The 18,094-nt window shown below is 48.4% G+C and overlaps 1 protein-coding gene across 1 annotated transcript in view; it reads right to left on the bottom strand.

Annotated features, from left to right (window-relative positions):
- The window catches only part of EXT1 (exostosin glycosyltransferase 1), a 280,466-nt gene extending 267,594 nt beyond the window's left edge, over nucleotides 1-12,872 (bottom strand). The window contains exon 1 of the mRNA XM_082721794.1: nucleotides 11,058-12,872. Coding sequence (XP_082577920.1) covers nucleotides 11,058-12,019 — 962 coding nt within the window. The 5' untranslated portion in view covers nucleotides 12,020-12,872. The remainder of the gene's footprint in view (nucleotides 1-11,057) is intronic.
- Between the last annotated feature and the right edge of the window lie 5,222 nt (nucleotides 12,873-18,094).

Below are 18,094 nucleotides of genomic sequence, written 5' to 3'. Positions count from 1 at the left end.
GTATATGGAGAGAGGAAGGAGGAGAAACAGGGCTCAGCCACCGAGCCAGGGATGGCCACACTGGGGGAACTGGACCATCCCATATTGATTATCAAGTGAATGGACTCTGAGAAGCCTCCAAGGCAAGTTCGGCTAGGCTAGGGGCACGGTCCTGTTGTTGTTTTTTTGTCAGTGCTGTGGATGACTTCCACCAATCTGTCAGGGTGCTAGACTGTATGTAGGAAGCGTGAAATCCGTTTTATACCTCCACCCATCAGTTCCCATCCTGGGCACCCCCAGGAGTGCGGGAAAAAAAGCAAAGCAAGGTAAGGTTAGATGCTCCAACGTGCCTGCCAGGACGAACCCGAAGTAAGAGACTTGACGCCCCCTCCCCTCCCCTGGGCAGCTCCTTTCTCCAGACTCCAACCTGCATGTGCCACCCCCGGCACCAGCCCTGGCCCAGGGCCACCCTCTCACCTGAGCCCACGGCCCAAGTCATTCTGGGTCTTAGTCAATCAGAAGGAGCCCCCGTCATGGGCCCACACCGCAATACCAGGAAACTTTCCGTTTCTCATAACTTTAAAGTCCTGATATGTGTCATGAAACCCAAGAAATCTGAGTTAGCAGCCAACACCAGTGCTAACTCAGAGGACACCCCACGTTCTCTAGAGCCCTTGGGAAGCCTGCTGGGCTTAGCAGACAAGTGTTCAAATGGAGACCTTATTCTTAGGAGCAGCGAACTATTTTTATTCCAACCATCAGGGTTATAAAAGCTATAAAATGCATTCCTTGTTCCTCTACTTTCTCGAACAAAGGACAGGGCACGGGAACCATGGCTCACGGTCACCGCCCTACTGTGGTGCAGCTCATCAAATACTTACGGAAGCTCTGGGAGGGGACAGGCAAGGCGCTAGGCGGTAGGGCTCGGCTGGCAGCCACACTCGGGGGTGTGGGGGGGCCTCGACAGGACGCGCTCCCGGGCACCAGGCCAGCGGCTCGCAAATGGCGATGCTTCTTGACTCCTTCTGGGCATTAGCATGTTATCATTTCCTGGCCTACTTCCTCTCCTTCAGGTCGTCAGCTGTCCCTTCTTCCTAGATCTGTCTGTAGGAATTCCTCTCTTTCTACATGTCCTGCTGCTGATCTGTGGGCTGAGAAACCAGATCACCGAACGGGAGAGAACTGTGCCTGTACAGCACGGGACGCAGTGAACACCAGGTGTTCTAAGGGACCGAGCCATCATGGAACACCCCATCCCAAACTAATGATGTACTCTGTGTTGGCTAATGGAATTTAAATTAAAAAAAAAGAAGAAGGGGGCGCCTGGGTGGCTCAGTGGGTTAAGCCGCTGCCTTCAGCTCAGGTCATGATCTCGGGGTCCTGGGATCGAGTCCCACATCGGGCTCTCTGCTTGGCGGGGAGCCTGCTTCCCTCTCTCTCTCTCTGCCTGCCTCTCCATCTACTTGTGATTTCTCTCTGTCAAATACATAAATAAAATCTTTAAAAAAAAAAAAAAAAAAAAAGAAGAAGAAGAAAGAAATAGAAAGAATTGTCCCTTTACAGTAAGATTCAATAAATCCTAGGGGAGAATTCCAAGTGCTCCTCGGTCCAACCTACTATTGCTTGTGAGTGTGGGGCCTTTGGGACATCCAGTCCGGCTGCGCAGAGACCATCAGGCACCTGATATGGGAAGAAATTCAGGTTCAGCAGCCAGGCTGGGCCCGGTTCCTAAGCCCAGCTGTGCGCTCTTAGGTAAGTCACTTGCAAAGATCCTGCGTCTCGGGTATGCCTCTAAAATGCGTACCTTGCTGCTAGGAGGGGAAGGAAGCCTGAAGAAGATACTGCCCAGGACCAGGCACACCGAACGCTCTGAAGCAGTATTAGTTGCTACTGCTATTATCATGATCATCAACCGGGCTCAACTCTGTCATGCCAACAGGATATGGCTTCAACAGTGCCTGCCACAGCCAACTTCCCCTAACCACAGTCCCCCGTTCCAGGAAGCAACTTTAGGCTGTTCTTTGCAAAAGGATGGCCAATGAAATCACAAGTGGCAGTGTAGCAGGGCAGTCTTTTAACTGGTGAGATCACCACCATCCCCAAGATGTGGTCTCGGAAAAATGGCTATCCTCCAGAAGGAGTCAAGCTGGCCGGTCAGTAAAGCCTACCGGGCTGGGTTCCTCCCTGGGCCTGGACAAGAGTTTTCAGAGAAGACTGGGCAGTAGCTGGAAGACTCACACAGGGACAGTGGTGCCAGCCAAGGGCGATATAAAGGCCCAGAGCAGGAAGAAAGGTATTGTGCTGAGTTCTGAAACCTGCTAGAGTGGTTCCAGATCAGGTGTCTGCTCCACGTCCCCGCACATAAATCCTGTGAAAGTGGCCTGCGTAGTTTTCTGCTTTTTGCCACCTAAGGGGCTGCCAAAAGGGCCCAGGGAGGCTAATGAGGAACTGAGCTCCATTCATATGACAAGGCCATCCAATGTCACCCTCATTCGGCGAGGGTGCCCAAGTCCACTGCGAGCGGGGTAGCCTGCGCTGTTAAGAGCAGCCGACCAGGGCTCGCGGAGGAAATGCCTGCCTACCCCAGAGGCCACCCTCTCCCTGCTCCAGGCCACCTGCCAGCTCCAGCCTGAGGAGGTCCCTTGGAGGTCTTTCCGAGGCCCAAGGACACAAATGCTTCCAGGGCCTGACCACGGTTTCCCAGGGATTAGGCACCAAGGAAGAGAGGAACAGAGTTACTTCTGTGGCTTCGTTAAGAAGAGCCAAGTTATGAAACTAGGCAAACCACTGTGGTTGATTAGAAAAAAGCAAGAAGATGGTTTTTAACACCACCACCACCCTATCGAATACACTGGCATCGACAAGGAATGTTCATCCAGGCCACCTCAGCGCAGCCCCTTCACGACCCCGTGAGGCAAGCGTCTCGATCTCCACTTGCAGATGTGGAAACTGAGGCGGAGGTTAAGCACCTCGTCCAGGAATCTGTGGGGGTCCCTTCCTTCCTTGGCCCAGGGTCCCAGGCTGTCTTCTAGAGGTTTTCCAAGAAGACTAGAGACAGAACAGGGACGTGTATCCCCACACAGGGCCTGGCGGCTCAAAGCAATGAGATGCGAAGTAAGCCCAGAACTCAAGGAGGCATGAACTGCTTGCTGGGGTTTAGGTCTCCGTGTGTAAACTACTTAGAAGAGCTCGTTCTCACTTAAGAGTCCAGACCTGAACTGGATGCCCAGAGCTCAAGCGACCTGCCCCAACTCACCTCAGGGGCGCTATGGAGTCAAACACCACAGGGAAAATGGCACCAGGGCTCTGATGAAGAGTTGGCTGAGGGAGCAACATCTCCACAGGGTAGGCCTGCAGACTCGGCAGTCCCGGGAAGGCCACATGGTGTGAGGAGAAAGAAGGCTGAGGGGGTTTTTGGCTCAGGCAAAAACAAAACTTCAAAGGGAACAGAAACTGTGGGAGCTTCAAAGACCCCCTGCAGGACCAATTAACACCTACAAATGTTTATCTAAGCAGTCACTTCATGATGGCACTTCACTGAATGGGTGCTCAGCCTCACCCCAGAAATAGCTGTTTCTCTCAGAAAGACTGGGCTGGGGTGTGACCTAACTCGGGGCAAAGACAAACACCCAATACTCAAGGGAGCGTCTTCACAGACTTACTTACAATCATAAAAAAGATAAAGAATTATAATAATAAAACCATGAAAAAACCTTATTTATATAATAACAAAAAGGTAAAATAAGAAACAACAAATCTCTTAAGAAAACATAAATGGTGAAATAAACCATGATACAAGCTATGGGTTTGTTTAAAAAAGAAAAAAACATGCAGCCACTAAAATCCTATTTTAATATTTTACTTTTTTAATCCTGTTTTAATATTTTAATAGGATTTTCCTATTTAGTAGAAGTGGAAAATGTTCTTGGATAATGGTAAGAAAAAAGCAACATGCAAAAATACATTTGAAGTCTGACTTCAAACCCGACAGACCAGAATGGGAAGAAGGGTCAGGAGTGTTACAGCCCCAGGTCCAATGCCTGTGCGTCTGACACAAACAAGGCTCTTAAGGTAAGTGTGTTGGATTCATTATTTACTTACTATTAATTAAATGATAATTATCACATCTATGCAAGGTACTTGGATACACAGAGACAGAATGATATAATCATGAAGGCACAGAAGTACGCTCTAACAGGCCAACGACACGGAAGCTTAATCATACTGGTTAGTTTTTAAAACAGGAGCTCTTATCAAGGGGATTAGAGAAAAAAAATTATTTTAACATTTGTACCTTCTCTCTTTTCCCAATTTTCCACAAAGGAACTAACTTCTATACTTTTCGAAGCACTGTTGAGTTGGAGGAACTGGGAGCCGTGGTGTGTGGTGTGTTCCAGAATCCCAGCCCATTCTGTCAGAAATGGAATCTTCCATTGGGTCTCCCACTGCTACCGGAACACACTGTTTACCTGTCTACCCAGGGCAACAGTCACTCCTGTCCTGGCTCACAGCTCACTTGCAACCCGGGGGGGGGGGGGGGGGGGGGGGGGGGTGCAAACTGCAGGCTCATATAATGCGTGAGGGCAAAGGTCACACACAGTCCTTTTCCTCACTTTGCTTAGAGGAGCTCTAGGAGAGAATTAAAATCAGAATCTGCACAGGCCAAGTTATAACGGGAAGAGTTTAAGTTCAATGCTTCAAAATTAGAAGCCACCTTGATCACACCTCTGAGCCAAAGTTTTTCCTTGAGAAACATGTTATTTATTTTAAAAGCAGTGGGGGGTCGCCTGGGTGGCTCAGTCATTAAGCGTCTGCCTTCAGCTCAGGTCATGATCCCAGGGTCCTGAGATTGAGCCCCACATCAGGCTCCCTGCTGAGCAGGGAGCCTGCTTCTCCCTCTGCCTCTCCCACTCCCCCTGCTTGTATTCCTTCTCTCTCTCTCTGTCAAATACATAAATAAAATCTTTTTTAAAATAAAATAAAATAATAAAAAGCAGTGGGGAAAAAAAAAGATGATACACAAACACCTGAAACACACCAAACTCACTAATAAATAACATGGGAACAGGTGGAAATTTCATTCGATTCTTTAAGGTGGTAACACTTTGTAGAGGGAAAAAGAACAAACTCGGGAACCCAAGGCCCCCAGTTACAACGCCTCGATTCACTCAGCACATACGTTCCTTTACCCTCTCCAGGCCTGCACTGTAATCCGGGAAAAGAGGATTTATCCCACCTCACCCTGTTGTGGAAAGGCTGAGATGAGCTAATGAAGGTAAATTCAAATCACACGCACGCAACAGATCTCCCGGGTTTGAGGGCGTCCTTGTTCCGTACATGAACTTGGTCACAAGTGGAAGAGTTTCTAAGCAAAAGCAGTTAGTCACCGAGCTCATGGCAACACGAGCCCACTGTTGGTGTTTCAGTACAGAACACACTCGGGAGACCGGGGAAGCCAGTGACCACGAAGCCTGACCTGGTTCACTCTGAGGGCGGCAGGCCTCCGTGAGAACACGGGAACCGGCATGAAAAAGCTCAGCTTGTAGCCTCAGTTCAGCTGCTTCCAAAGCTGTGTCGCCGGACACATACCACATCTCCGGAGCTGGTCTCAGTGTCCACGCCTGTAAAATGGCCTGGCAGGACACCCTGCAGGGTGGCTGTGAGCAAAGCGGCCAGGACAGCCAAGGGCAACCTTTGGTGTGGTATTAGTATACTCAAGGTCATTTTCTGGCAGCATCCTGGGGAGGCAGAGTTATAGGCCTTCAGACAAAGACAACAATCACCACCAAGGATGTGACAGCTTCCCCTCTGCCAAGTGTGTGCCACCTAGACCCGCTGGCACAGTCAGGGGAACCAACGTGGCCTCCCCTTGGCAGGGCCTGTCCAGGCGTTATTAGCAAGCCATTCACTGTATGACCTAGTTTAGGTCAGATTCTACTCTAAACCAAGTCGTTTGCTGAACTGGACTCAACCAACAGGTAAATGTCCCCAGAGGTAGCACCCAGCACCCCTCCCTTTATTGGGGGGATTCCTTGTAAATGAGGCTCCCAGGTCCTCTCCAGAAAGCAAGTTCAGTCAGAGGTTAAGAAAGAGGTGACAGAGAGAACCAGAACACGGGCGCAAGACACACTTGCCAATTTCACAATTCTGCATAATGTTCCCTATCTTTATTTTTAAACTGTGCTTGTATGGTTTATTTTAGAAAGGCTTTTGTGCTATCATGTAACTGGGGGGTGGGGGGCGTGGAGAGGCACTCATATTTTACATTTAAACCCTAAGAAGCACGATTTCCACCTTTCATTTTAGAGGAGGAAAACATTCACCGTAAGGTTCACTGCTGCATCATGAACTTGCTCGAGGGGTCTGCTGATACAGTCTGGGATGGCGGGAAATAAATAAATAATCATTTACAATTCCCACTTGTTCACATTTTCTTTTTCTATGAACACACCTGTATTCACCTTATCATTCACTTAATTCACAGTCTATTCCCTAAGTCCCTTACGGCCAAACTGAAAGGTCTAAAAACCTCCTTCCTTGACTACAGGTCCAACAGCTCCAGGGACCAACACCTTGGTCAGCAATGAAGAGCAGAAGCTTGGACTGAGAGCAAGAATTTGAAAGTCTGAGGATGGAGCTGTGTATCAACCCCTGAAATTCTAGGACAAATGGTGCATCCATGTCATTTTTGTTTGTTTTTACTATCAAAGTTTGTCCAAGGTCTTCCTCATCTCCCCAAAGTATTCCAAGAGAAGCCCCCCCCCCCCCCCACCAAGAAGCAACTATAGAAAGGATCTCCTAGCTGCTGGAGAGCTTTCAAGTGTATCTGTAATTGACGATGAACTGCTATATGTCAATGCGGAAAATTTGGACGGCCTGCATCCCAGGGCTACCCACCCTTATTACCAATCAGTTTTTTAACCTTAATGCAAGTCCCACAAACATTCTACCCCTCCATTTTCACACTGTAAAGGATCCTGGAAGAGGATCCTGGAAGCTGAATGATCAATCACTTAGCTTCAGGACCCTTAAAAATACCAAGATTGTAAGACAGAGCTTCAGCAAACATGGAAAAAGATATCAAAAAGGCCTGCACAAAATCCTGCCTGTTCCCAGAAGAGTTGCTTAAATTATTCACCACTGCTCTCCTTGGAGGGTCAAAGATAGAAGCCACCTCTCATTTCCTTCTCTTTCTTCTATTTCAGAAAGCCAAATTTGAAGCTTCACAATAATGCCCCTTGAAGGAATTTGAACTATGAAGTTCATGCAAAAATAATAATAATAATAATAAAATAAAAAAACAGAGTAGTTCCCGTAAGGACGCATAAGAAACTCAAAGGAGTGAAAAAACAGAATTGCTCTAAAGCCTTATTCCAAATCATATAATCACTGCAGCGACTTTTTTTTAGCCACTATCACCTACATCTGTTAATATATGCAACTGATGGGGTGCCTGGGTGGCTCAGTGGGTTAAAGCCTCTGCCTTTGGCTCAGGTCATGATCCCAGGGTCCTGGGATCAAGCCCCGTGTTGGGCTCTCTGCTCAGCAGGGAGCCTGTTTCCTCCTCTCTCTCTCTCTCTCTGCCTGCTTCTCTGCCTATTTGTGATCTCTGCCTGTCAAATAAATAAATAAAATCTTTTAAAAATTATATATATATATATATGCAACTGATGAAAATTAATTATGGGTGTCATGAAAATGGATGTTTTAATATAATCCTGGAGGTCTGGCTCAAAACTGTTGCTATTACAAGAGAAAAGTATTTCCTCTCATTCCATGCCACTCTTATACTTTCAGTAATAAATGTCCGATTTCCAAGAAAGCACATGTGAGATGGAAGTCCTCAACCACTTAGCGCGACATCTTCGTCATCACATAAGGCTAAATCATGAAGGGCAACTAGTTTTTTTCAGTTGGTACACCTGTGTATATTCTGTAGCACCCGAACTAGGCCACGATGCCATAAATCTTCAATCTAATTATTAGACCTCCTAAGTCCAAAGCAAACTTATACTGTGGGCTGCTAGTAGCTGCAAATTACACTGAAGACTTCTCAGAGGCACCTGCTAATGAAGAGAAGCGGATGGAAACTGATGGTGTTCTTAAAAGCCATTGCCAAATGGAGAGCACAGAGCATCCCTGAAGGACTCGAAAACTCATTGCACGAAAGGATAACTACCGTCCGAGGTAACAAATCAAAAGTCAAGTATGAGAAGTCAGACTTCCCGGACTTGCACAGATCTAACGTCACTATCACGCCCTTCTCAAAGACCCTGAAGAGAGAGAGGAGCGCCAGGCTGGAGCTCTACATTGCACATATATGCAAGACTCACTTCCAGAACACAACAAACGGGGTGGAAAGGGGTTGCTGTGGGTTCCAAGCAAAGCACGCCATTGCTCACGATGCATGAGCGTTGCCGCTCTGTTTCCAGGCTCAGTCTTCATCTTCATGGGCTTCAGAGTCAAAAGTAAAAGACAATCATGTTTGCAAGCACCGTTTCTCAATGATCACAGGTTCTGATAACCCAATGAGAGGAATGAGTTAAAACTTCAGGTAGACCAGGCTAATGAACATGAACGTCCTACAGCACCATCCCAACCCACTGAACAAGGTTAGAGCTGGAAAGTGTGCAAAAGGGAAACATGAGGAATGCCTGGGTGGCTCGGTGGGTTAAAGTCTCTGCCTTCGGGTCAGGTCATGATCTCGGAGTCCTGGGATCAAGCCCCACATTGGGCTCTCTGCTCAGCAGGGAGCCTGCTTCCTCCTCTCTCTGTGCCTGCTTCTCTACTTGTGATCTCTGTCTGTCAAATAAATATATAAAATCTTAAAAAAAAAAAAAAAAGGGAAACATGAAAAATCATCCAGAATTGACTCTGCTGAAGAAATCCCTGCTCGGGATAAAAGACCAAACTTGCTTGCTAACTAAAGACCACTTTTCCGATGAGCCCCAATCTTAAGGGCCTGACCCCTTGTGGTCTTTAAACCCAAAACAAGAGCGTGGGTGTCAGATTTCCTAGCCCAATCCCAAAGAGGCCAAAAATTAGTTAGATTTAATTGGCAAAAATTAGAGGTTCTACAAAACCAGCCCCTCCTTCCTCCATTGCCAAGCTCTAGAAAAAGCTTCAACAGGGAATGTAGAGATTAAATATTTATTGGGGGGGAATACGAGGGTAAAAAAAGATGATCGTTTTATGGGATCAAGGGTGTTTCCCAAATAAAAGTATCCTTCAGATTTCCTACACTGACAACTCAGTTCCAGTTCCTTTAGAAGAATGAGGACCACAGCGATCCTTCCACAAAATTCGGTGAGGCTGCTTTAGAAGACACCAAAAGGTGAGACTTCATCTCGAGTTACTGTAGCACAAGCCAGACAAAGGAATTCCTGAAAGGCTATAAGCATTTTTTTTTCTTACAAGCACCCACAGGAATAGGTCAATGTAAATGTCGTGTAAACAAAGCGGTTTATTACTAACCATCGTTTGTTTCTCTTATGAGAAAATTTTAATCTACCGCAACTGCACTCAACATTCACACATAACCGCCCCCCCCCCCGAAGAAGAGTAAAATCTGAATTCATAATTGACCCTAGCCTCGGGTTCTCTTACGCTTGGAAGGCCAAGAGGTGTTGGGGGTTGGGGAATCCAAGTGTTTGATACTTTCTCCTTTGGTGTCTATGTTCCCGTATAGGAGGACTTTAATTTCCCTTCCAGTCACTCCTACAGAGGCCCGAGTGTCTGAGGAAATCCACAGACAACAATCAAACCTTTCATTTTCAGGGTTGCCTTCCCACTACAGTCCTTCCTGTGCCAATCAGGTCTGCAAAGCGTTTCCCCTATTCTGCATTTCATGAATCAATTGCAAAATCTGCCAACCTCTGCCAGTTCCTCTTGTACTCAGCTGAGAGGTTCCCCCTTCCTTCCCTGGGTAGCACAAGGCTGCTCTGGTTTTTAACTGGCGTAACGTGGAAATGCACTGTAGGAGCTCACTAACTCTTTCACAGCCAGATATAAGTGAGAGTCTAGGGCTCCGACCCCATCCACTCGGAAGCAGACCCGCCAAGCTCAGGTTAAAGCAGATTTGTAGAAACTAGCTTTGACCCCAAATCCCATGTGTCACTTTCTGCCACTGGAAGGAAAAGGAAGAGAAAGAAAGGCTACAAAGTATCCGACTCAGTTACTTAGCAACTGGACAAAACTAGCCTCAGTACAGAGGGTAAGGAGGCATCTCCAGCCCATTCAAAGAGTAACAGTCTCCGATTGACATGCAAATAATAAAGACAAAAGGGAAAGGGAAATCTAAATTAGCAACTGGAGTTTACAGCAAGCGGGGCTGAGGCCCAGATTTTAAAAACAGCTTCTCCCTAGGTAGGATATAGGATACAAACATACAAACACATATACATGAATGAATGAATGAATGAATGAATGAATGAACGAACGAAGGAATGAAAGATCACAGGCCAGGATCAGCTTAAGGTCTCCCTTTGCAAAAGTCAATGCCATGGAAGGTAGGGAGAAGACAGGCACAGAAAGTTTAAGTCCCTTACATTAAAACACTTCCACCGCTAACGTAAATTTAAGGTGTACAGAAATCTGACAACTGGAGGCTGGGAAATTCCCGGGAAAGCAGTCCCCCTGCTCCTGAGAAAAGCAAATAAATTACCGATCTGGAGGGGGGAAGGTCTCCAGACCGTGGGTGGATTCAGAGACCCTTCAGGGCCCCCCGACCCCCTCGCAGACACCCTCCCGCACCCACTGGTGAAGCACCGTTTCCGAACTCGGCTCAAACCCACACCTTTCACAGAAGATACATGGCCCTAAAGGGTTTCCAAGCAAGAGGGAGGCACGGTCGCCTACTTGGCCCAGGACAGGGCTCCTGGGTTTGCCAGAGGAGCTCGAACTCTCGGTCCCCCGCTCCTAGCCACAGGCCTGAAGCAGGCTGCTCAGTCCCAGGCTGGGAAGCGGAGCGAAGAGGCCAGAGGGCCCCTCGGCCCCACCCCATCCCCCCACCGCACACCTGGCAGAGGTGGGCAGGGCCCAGGGCGGACCAGCGCAGGCCTGACAGCCAAGCCACTTACTTCTCATACTCGGTGTTGTCTCTGTCACAGCGAGAATCCTTGTGCTTTTGCCAGTCTTTGCCATGCTTGCAGGTGGTGAGGAGCACCACGTCCTCTCCGTTATGGACGTGATATAAGGCATTCCTGGTGTCTGACCCTATCCCTGTCAGGTACCTCTTCCCCTTGAAGACCAGCATATACTTCCTGAGAGGAGGGATGGTGTTAAACTTCAAAAACCCCCTCTCCCCTCCTGTCCTGGGATGATCCTTAGAAAAGAGGGGAATGGAAACATCAAAGTTGGGTCGGAAGTTTTCAGTACTGATGCTGGCCTTGGCCAACATCGCCTGGCCGATGTCAAACCCCACGTCCTCGGTGTAGTCAGGCCAAGTGCCGGAATATAAATTAAAAATTAAATGATTCCTACCATTGTTCCACAAGTGGAGACTCTGCACTTTGGATCTCAAATTGTGCACGTACTGAGGTGACAACTGGTCTCTGTCTAAAGTATCCAGACTCAGGACAAAGAGGCACGCCTGGCTGGGGTCCGATGTGTAGAACCTGGAGCCCTCGATGGCCGCTAGAATGTTTTGGTAACTTTCGGCGATTTTCTCCCCTTTCTGCTGCGGGTACACGTAGACTTTGAAGCCGTTTTTCTTGCAAAGGGTGAAATCGAAGCAGGACTCCATGCGGCACTTCTTGCCTTTGTAGATGCTCGAGTTGGCGTCTCGCTTCTGCCGGGGGGATATGTGCACGCTGGAATCCTCGTTTTCCAATTGATCCCAAGGAACGAAGGGGCGCAGAGCGTCCGGGAAGCGGGGCCAGAAACGATCCGGACTCGGGTGGTGCAAGCCATTCCGACCGCTGTGCTCTTCTCTCCGGCTGTGGCTCCTTGATGCCCTAAACTGCAAGCCTCCGAAATAAAACAAAAGGGCGAGACAAGAGCCAGCTGAGAGCAGGATGAAATAGCGTTTTTTGGCCTGCATGTGTCCTGCCTGGGTCAAGAGGGTTGTAAATAAACACGAGGATCACCCAAGTTTCCCAATCAACACTTTCAGCTCCAGTCCGCCATCTTCCCGCCTGTAAAGACTTCAAACTCTCCGCTCCCACCTTCTCTGGATGCCTTTCCCCAAGCCGTGGACTGATCCAGCGCATGTGGGCGATTTCTTTAACTTTCTCCCCTTCGGTCTTTCATCTTTGGCTTGCACAATGGACGGGAGAAAGCGGGGCTGAATATTTCTCACCCAGGGCGGGCGAGCAGCGGACTGTAATTTTCTTGCATGCAACAAGACGGAGGAAAAGAAAGAGAGGGGAGAAAAAAAAAAAAAAAAAAAAAGCTCCCGATGCCCAATCAATGGCAAGGCGAAGTGATTTCCTTGCCTCTCGGATTCCTCTCGGCAGCGTGGAAAACGAGCCCCGGGAAAGCAACTTCAACTCATCCACACACTCCCGTGCAGAGCACGCCGGTTCCAACAAGTCAGCCGATCCCCGGGTTCAGCCGGCTAGTGCATCTTGCAGCTGGGGCGCCGTAACCTCACAAATCCCTGCATCTCTCTTTATTCCCTTCTGCAGCGGCTCCAAGACTCCGGCGGTGTTTACTCCTGCGCTCGCGGGGCCGGCCCCCGGGACGCGCGGCGGCCCGGCTGGAGGCGGCGGCGGCGGCGCTGGGTGACGGCGGCGGCGCGTCCTCCCCGCGGGCAGTGCCGGCCCCGAGCGGCGCTTCGCAGGCCCCCGCGCGATCGCCGCCGACCGCCGCGTTCGGTCGCCGAATGTTACCCGGTTCTGAATGTTACACTTACACATTCCATTCCCGACACGACAGCGCTGACCTCATCCATCCACGCAGCCCGCGCTGCCATTGGCCGAGCGTCACGTCCGGGGGGGGCGGTGCTTCCGCTGCGCCCATTCATAACCCCCGGCCGCCGGCCGAGGCGCCGGCGCGGCGCGGGGGCGCGGGGGCGCGGGGAGCCCGGGGCGTCTCGGCGGGCGGGCGGAGCGCGGGGCGCCCCGGTGCGAGCCCCACGGCCCAGAGGCTGGGAAGCTCGGCCACACCAGGGCCCGGGACCGGGACGGGGACCGGGTCCGGGCCTGGGCCGCACCGCCAGCAGCTGCTGCGCCGGGAGCCAGCGCCGCCCAGAGGCGCCCGCGGGCACCGGGCGGCTGGGGAAGCGGGGACCGGCCGGCGCTCCCAGGGCGCCCCCGAGAATGCCATCTCCTCGCCTGCCTGCCTGCCTGCCTGCCTGCCTGCCTACCTGGACCGCCTCCCGGAGCAGGGAGTGTGCGAGTTCCTGGGGAAAGATGTTCGAAATGGAGCGGCGTGGCGAGCCCGAGGGGTGGGAGGCGAGAGACTTCATAGAACGCGACCGCCGACCAGAATCAGCCTCTCTCCCTGCCCACCCTCGCCCCTCCGAGGATCAGTATTTTAATTTCCTATCAAGCGTTTAAACGGGTCCCTGGTTCCCTACAAAGCCCAGCTTTGCTTTTTCTGCCCCCAAGGACACGCCCCAATCTCCCCCAAATACAGAGGAAATATTACAATCAAGAGGAATCGTTGCAAGTCTTCGTGTCTCTGTCCTGAGACATCTATTCTAAATCCTCATCTGTGTGCAAACCTTTCCTCGCCCCTGAAGCCCCTTCGTCTATTCTGTAGAAAGCTTCCAAGAGTTCCAATCACAGAAAAAAGAGATTTTTATAATGACTGGAGAGGAACAGGTTAAGTTAAGCTGGTCCCAGTCCCTAAAGTGATGTGCTTCTCTTTTTGTGGTGGTGGGGTGGTGGTTTCTAAGGAGATGTCTCTTAGGAATGGATGACTAGTAGAACTGCCAACTGTCCCAGCTGTAGACGGGAAACTTGAGGCAGGAAATGACCTTATTTCCAGTTAGTGCAATATGGTTGGTCCTTGCAACTGTCCTCCCACACTGCAGCCCCAAGCGCCAGCTACCCCCAGGGAACTTCATTAGACAGCTTAGAGAAAGACCCGCAGTCTCCCTAAAGGTGTCCTCCAGTCCCACAAAGATGCGCCAGTTCCCAAACCAGGTTTCTGGTCAAAGCCAAGCTCCCTGGCCTCAGAGCCTGAATTTTGCTTTACAGAGAACATCTCCCACCCTCTTTTCCCTAGCTGAAGTCCACAGGGTCTGGCCAAGCTGGACAAACAGTTGCCTAGGGCAGCAAGCTGTTTAGTGATTGTTTATTATGGGAGTGACTGAGAGCTAGGGACAGACACTTCCCAGCCTCCCTCAGGCTGCAAAAAAAACTCCAGTAGGGCGTGGACGAAGGGCATGGTTATAACAAGGCAGGGTGAAATGATCCAGTGGAAAATTTTAGACATTTGTTGTTTTAGATTGTTTTAATAAAGGGGAGAAAGGGCATGGGTGGGACATTACTGTACATTCCTGAAGCCTCTCCCTATTTCTGAATGGCCAAAGATGAGGTAGCTTTTCCAGGTTTGATTTGCACCCCCTGCACAATTTGGAGAGGCCTGGGACAGAAATGAGGTTTCAGTCGTCTCCCATATGCAATGACAATGATGCAGTTGAATGCAGTGATTGAAGCCTCATGAGACCCTGGGCTCTACCCAGCCTGGGGTCGCTGAGAGCAGCCATCCAAGGCAGGGATCCTTCTGTTGAGATCAGGGTGCACATTATCTGGGTCCTAGGGGAAGCTGGGCATGTGGGGATGTCATCCCCTCCCTACATCCTATCCGTGGTCCTATGTGTCCTTAGGGGGAGCCAGCTACCGTCCTTATGCTTTCACATTCTCTTCCGGCTTTGGCACATGCTTCTTGTCTTGCTTAACCACGGCTCATTCACTCCCTCATCCCATGCCCCAGGGTTACCCGGCCCTACTGTCTATTTCATAGTGGTGCACACTGTGAGAAACGTTTTGGTACTGAAAATTAGAGAACACTTGGACTCAGATCCCAAATGTGCCATTTACTAGGGCCTTGGGCATGTGGCCTAATCTCATGGAACCTCAGCTTCTCATTTAAAAAGTCAGAATAACTCACACTTTTTTTTTTTTTTTGGCCACCTTTGAATTTGTAAACTGTAAATTGTTTCATATGTGTAACATTTTTTTTTTTTTTTTGCCTAAGTTCTGCGCTTCAAAATCAGACTGAAATCTAAAGGAACCCTTACAATGGCATCATCATTTCACCTCCCTCTGTTCTGTTTTCTTCGTTGCCCTTTTCACTAGCTCAAATCTTTTACTGGTTCACTTGTTCACTGTCGGTCTTTCTTCACTGTGGGAGAAGCTCCCTGAGAGCAGGGCCCCTGTCTCACTCTTGAACCCCCAAAGCCCAAGGTGGCTCCCAGCACTTAGGTGGAGCTCAACCACTGATCAGAACAATGAATGAATTACTAAAATTTGACTTCACCACAGCACTTGAGCATGACTGAAAAGAAACCGCACCCCACCACCAAGCCCCATGGCAGGATCGAGTCTCTTGCTCAACGTAGAAATATTACTAACCAGGAATATCTTAACAGAGGGCCAATCAAAACATCAGAAATCCTCCAAGATTGTATATCAGATCGTGTAAGGCCTCTAGTCAAAGTCCTTAAGGCATCCCTGTCTCTCTTAGAATAAGAACCAAAGTCCTCACAGTGACCTGTAAGATCCTTCAGGATCTTCCCTGTCCTCCTTCTCCTTTTCAGATGCCTCTCACCTCATATCTTGCCAAAAACTCTCCCTCCATCCCAATCTACTCTTTCTCCCCCAGGCTGGTTGGTTTCCTTGCTGTTTCTCATGTGTACAAACAAGTTGCTGCCTCAGGGACTTTGCACATCCTCATTTCTCCCAGTGTGCCCTCAGTATCCACATGACTAGCACTCCCTCACTTCTTTTAAGTATCTTTTCAAATGCCACATTACTGTTGAGGCCACCTTTGACCTACCTAAATAAAATAGCAATCCCTCCCCCTTTTTCTCAACCCCCCCACCCTGCTTTATTATTGTTTTCCTTAACAGTAATCAACACCCATCATGCTATATTTGATTAATAATTTATCACTTATCTGCTATACATGAGCTCCATGAGTCAAGGCTGTGGTCTTTTTGTTATCTGCTATACCTCCAGCACCCGCAACAGTGCTCATCACTAAATAAGTATGTGTTGAACTAATTAATTAATTTGATCTCATTGTCTATAGAACAAATAGAGAATATTCGAGGCTAGTGTTCTATTGTAACACACACACGCGCATACGTGCATGCATACACACTCACACACACACACACACAGACACACACCACCCAAAGTCATCCCAGTGCTCAAGTCTTGCTTAATCTCCTTTTCCAGGAATAATTCTTTCCCCACAGCCAACTAAAGACCTGAAAATAGCATAGCACCCATGAAATTCAGGAGATGTGGATTATCATCTTGGCTCTGACACTTTCTCTATAACCTTGAACGAGTCCCTAAACTTCCCTAAGCTTTGGATTCTTCTTGGTAAAATCAAGAGTAACTTTAATATCTGTCATGCTCAGTTCACTGGACCACTGTGAGAATCAAATGAGAACAAATGGATAATGTATGAGAAAGCCCTTTGCAGTCCACAATGCACAGAGCAAACGTGAGGTCTGGTCATCACATTCTTGGACAAATACGGATACAAGATCATGTTTGTAAGTTGACAACATTCAATTACATGAACTATCACCCACCAAACACACTACTATTTCCAGATGCTTTATAGACTCCGGAATGGTCACTGACTATTTCAAGGAAACAGGAAAAGGGAAGAATAGAAACCCACCAATGGACAAAAAGCGAAGAAGACTTATTTAGTGTATAAAGCACCAAGACACAAATGCTTTTTAAAGGCCTATAATTATATTTGCTATCAGAGAAAATAACTAACTCCAAAATGGAAAAACAAACTAAAATACTGAAGTTAATTCATGTTTAAGTTATCTAAAATGTAACTTTAGGGTGACTGATGAGACAATCCAATCTTCATAAAGCTATATACTCTTTTTAAAAATTTTTTTTCATTTGATGTCCACACACTTTCATGTGTAGGTGATGTGGGGTCTCTGACAGTAGGTATTCCCAGCTCCTAAAAAGGCTGGAAACCCTGCTGGATATATGTTGGTTGCAGAAGGTGAGAAAAGACAAGCAGGGCAAAAAGATTTGGGACATTGTGGACGACTGGAGAGATTCCCGACCAGGAAACCGGCGCTAGAACCTGGGGAAACCCAGAGCATATTGTTTCTGAACACCAGGCCTTGAGGGTCCCATCCAGAAAACACAGGATAGGACCTCGTGATACCTTACTACTTGAAACAGTCTGAGACGCCCTGCGTAGACCAATACACAGTGTCTCTGTGACCTCATAAGGTCCCCAACGCACTAGTACTATCCTTTTCCTCAGTTACAAATGAGAAAACCAAAGCTCAATCTTGGGAAGGGACTCCTGGCAATTCGTTCATTCATTCATGGAACAAATATTTTTGGAGCATCCATTCTGCATAAGGCATGGGGCTCGACACTGAGGCTTACTTGTCTATAGTCCTTTGTCATTTATAAAACACTTTCATGAGAAGACTTATTATCCTCAAGCATCATGAGCACGCCATGGATTAGAAAGAGAAAATGATCTATGTTTTACTAATGAGAAGGGCTCTAGTTTGGTCTCCCTTAGCCTGGGCATGGCCGACACTGTGCTCAGCATAATTCTTCGTTGCAGGAGGCTGGCCCCTGCCCTGTGGGCTGTTTAACACATCCCTGGCCTCTCCCCCTCTGGGCCCACAGCACGCTCCACTCCCACCAGCTTCTCCAGCTGACACAAAACCATCTCTAGACATTGCTAAATGTCCGCAGTTAATAACCTAACCGAGTTAAAGGACTTAGCCAAGGTCAGTTGATTTTCAAGTGGAGAATTTAGAATTTGACTTTTTTCTTCTGACGCCATCCCTGGGTATTGCCACAACACTGCAGCTTCCTTTAGAGAATTTAATCTATCTCCCTTTTTCAAGACAGCTTGATCAAAAAAAAAAAACCAAAACAAAACAAAAAAAACTCATAGACATGAATTTAAGAAACTTTTATCGAGAATTTCA

This window comes from Mustela nivalis (assembly GCF_964662115.1).
Source record: "Mustela nivalis genome assembly, chromosome: 2".
Classification (NCBI taxonomy): domain Eukaryota; kingdom Metazoa; phylum Chordata; class Mammalia; order Carnivora; family Mustelidae; genus Mustela; species Mustela nivalis.
Note: the sequence above shows the minus strand (reverse complement) of the source record. Positions and strands in the feature narration are given on the sequence as shown.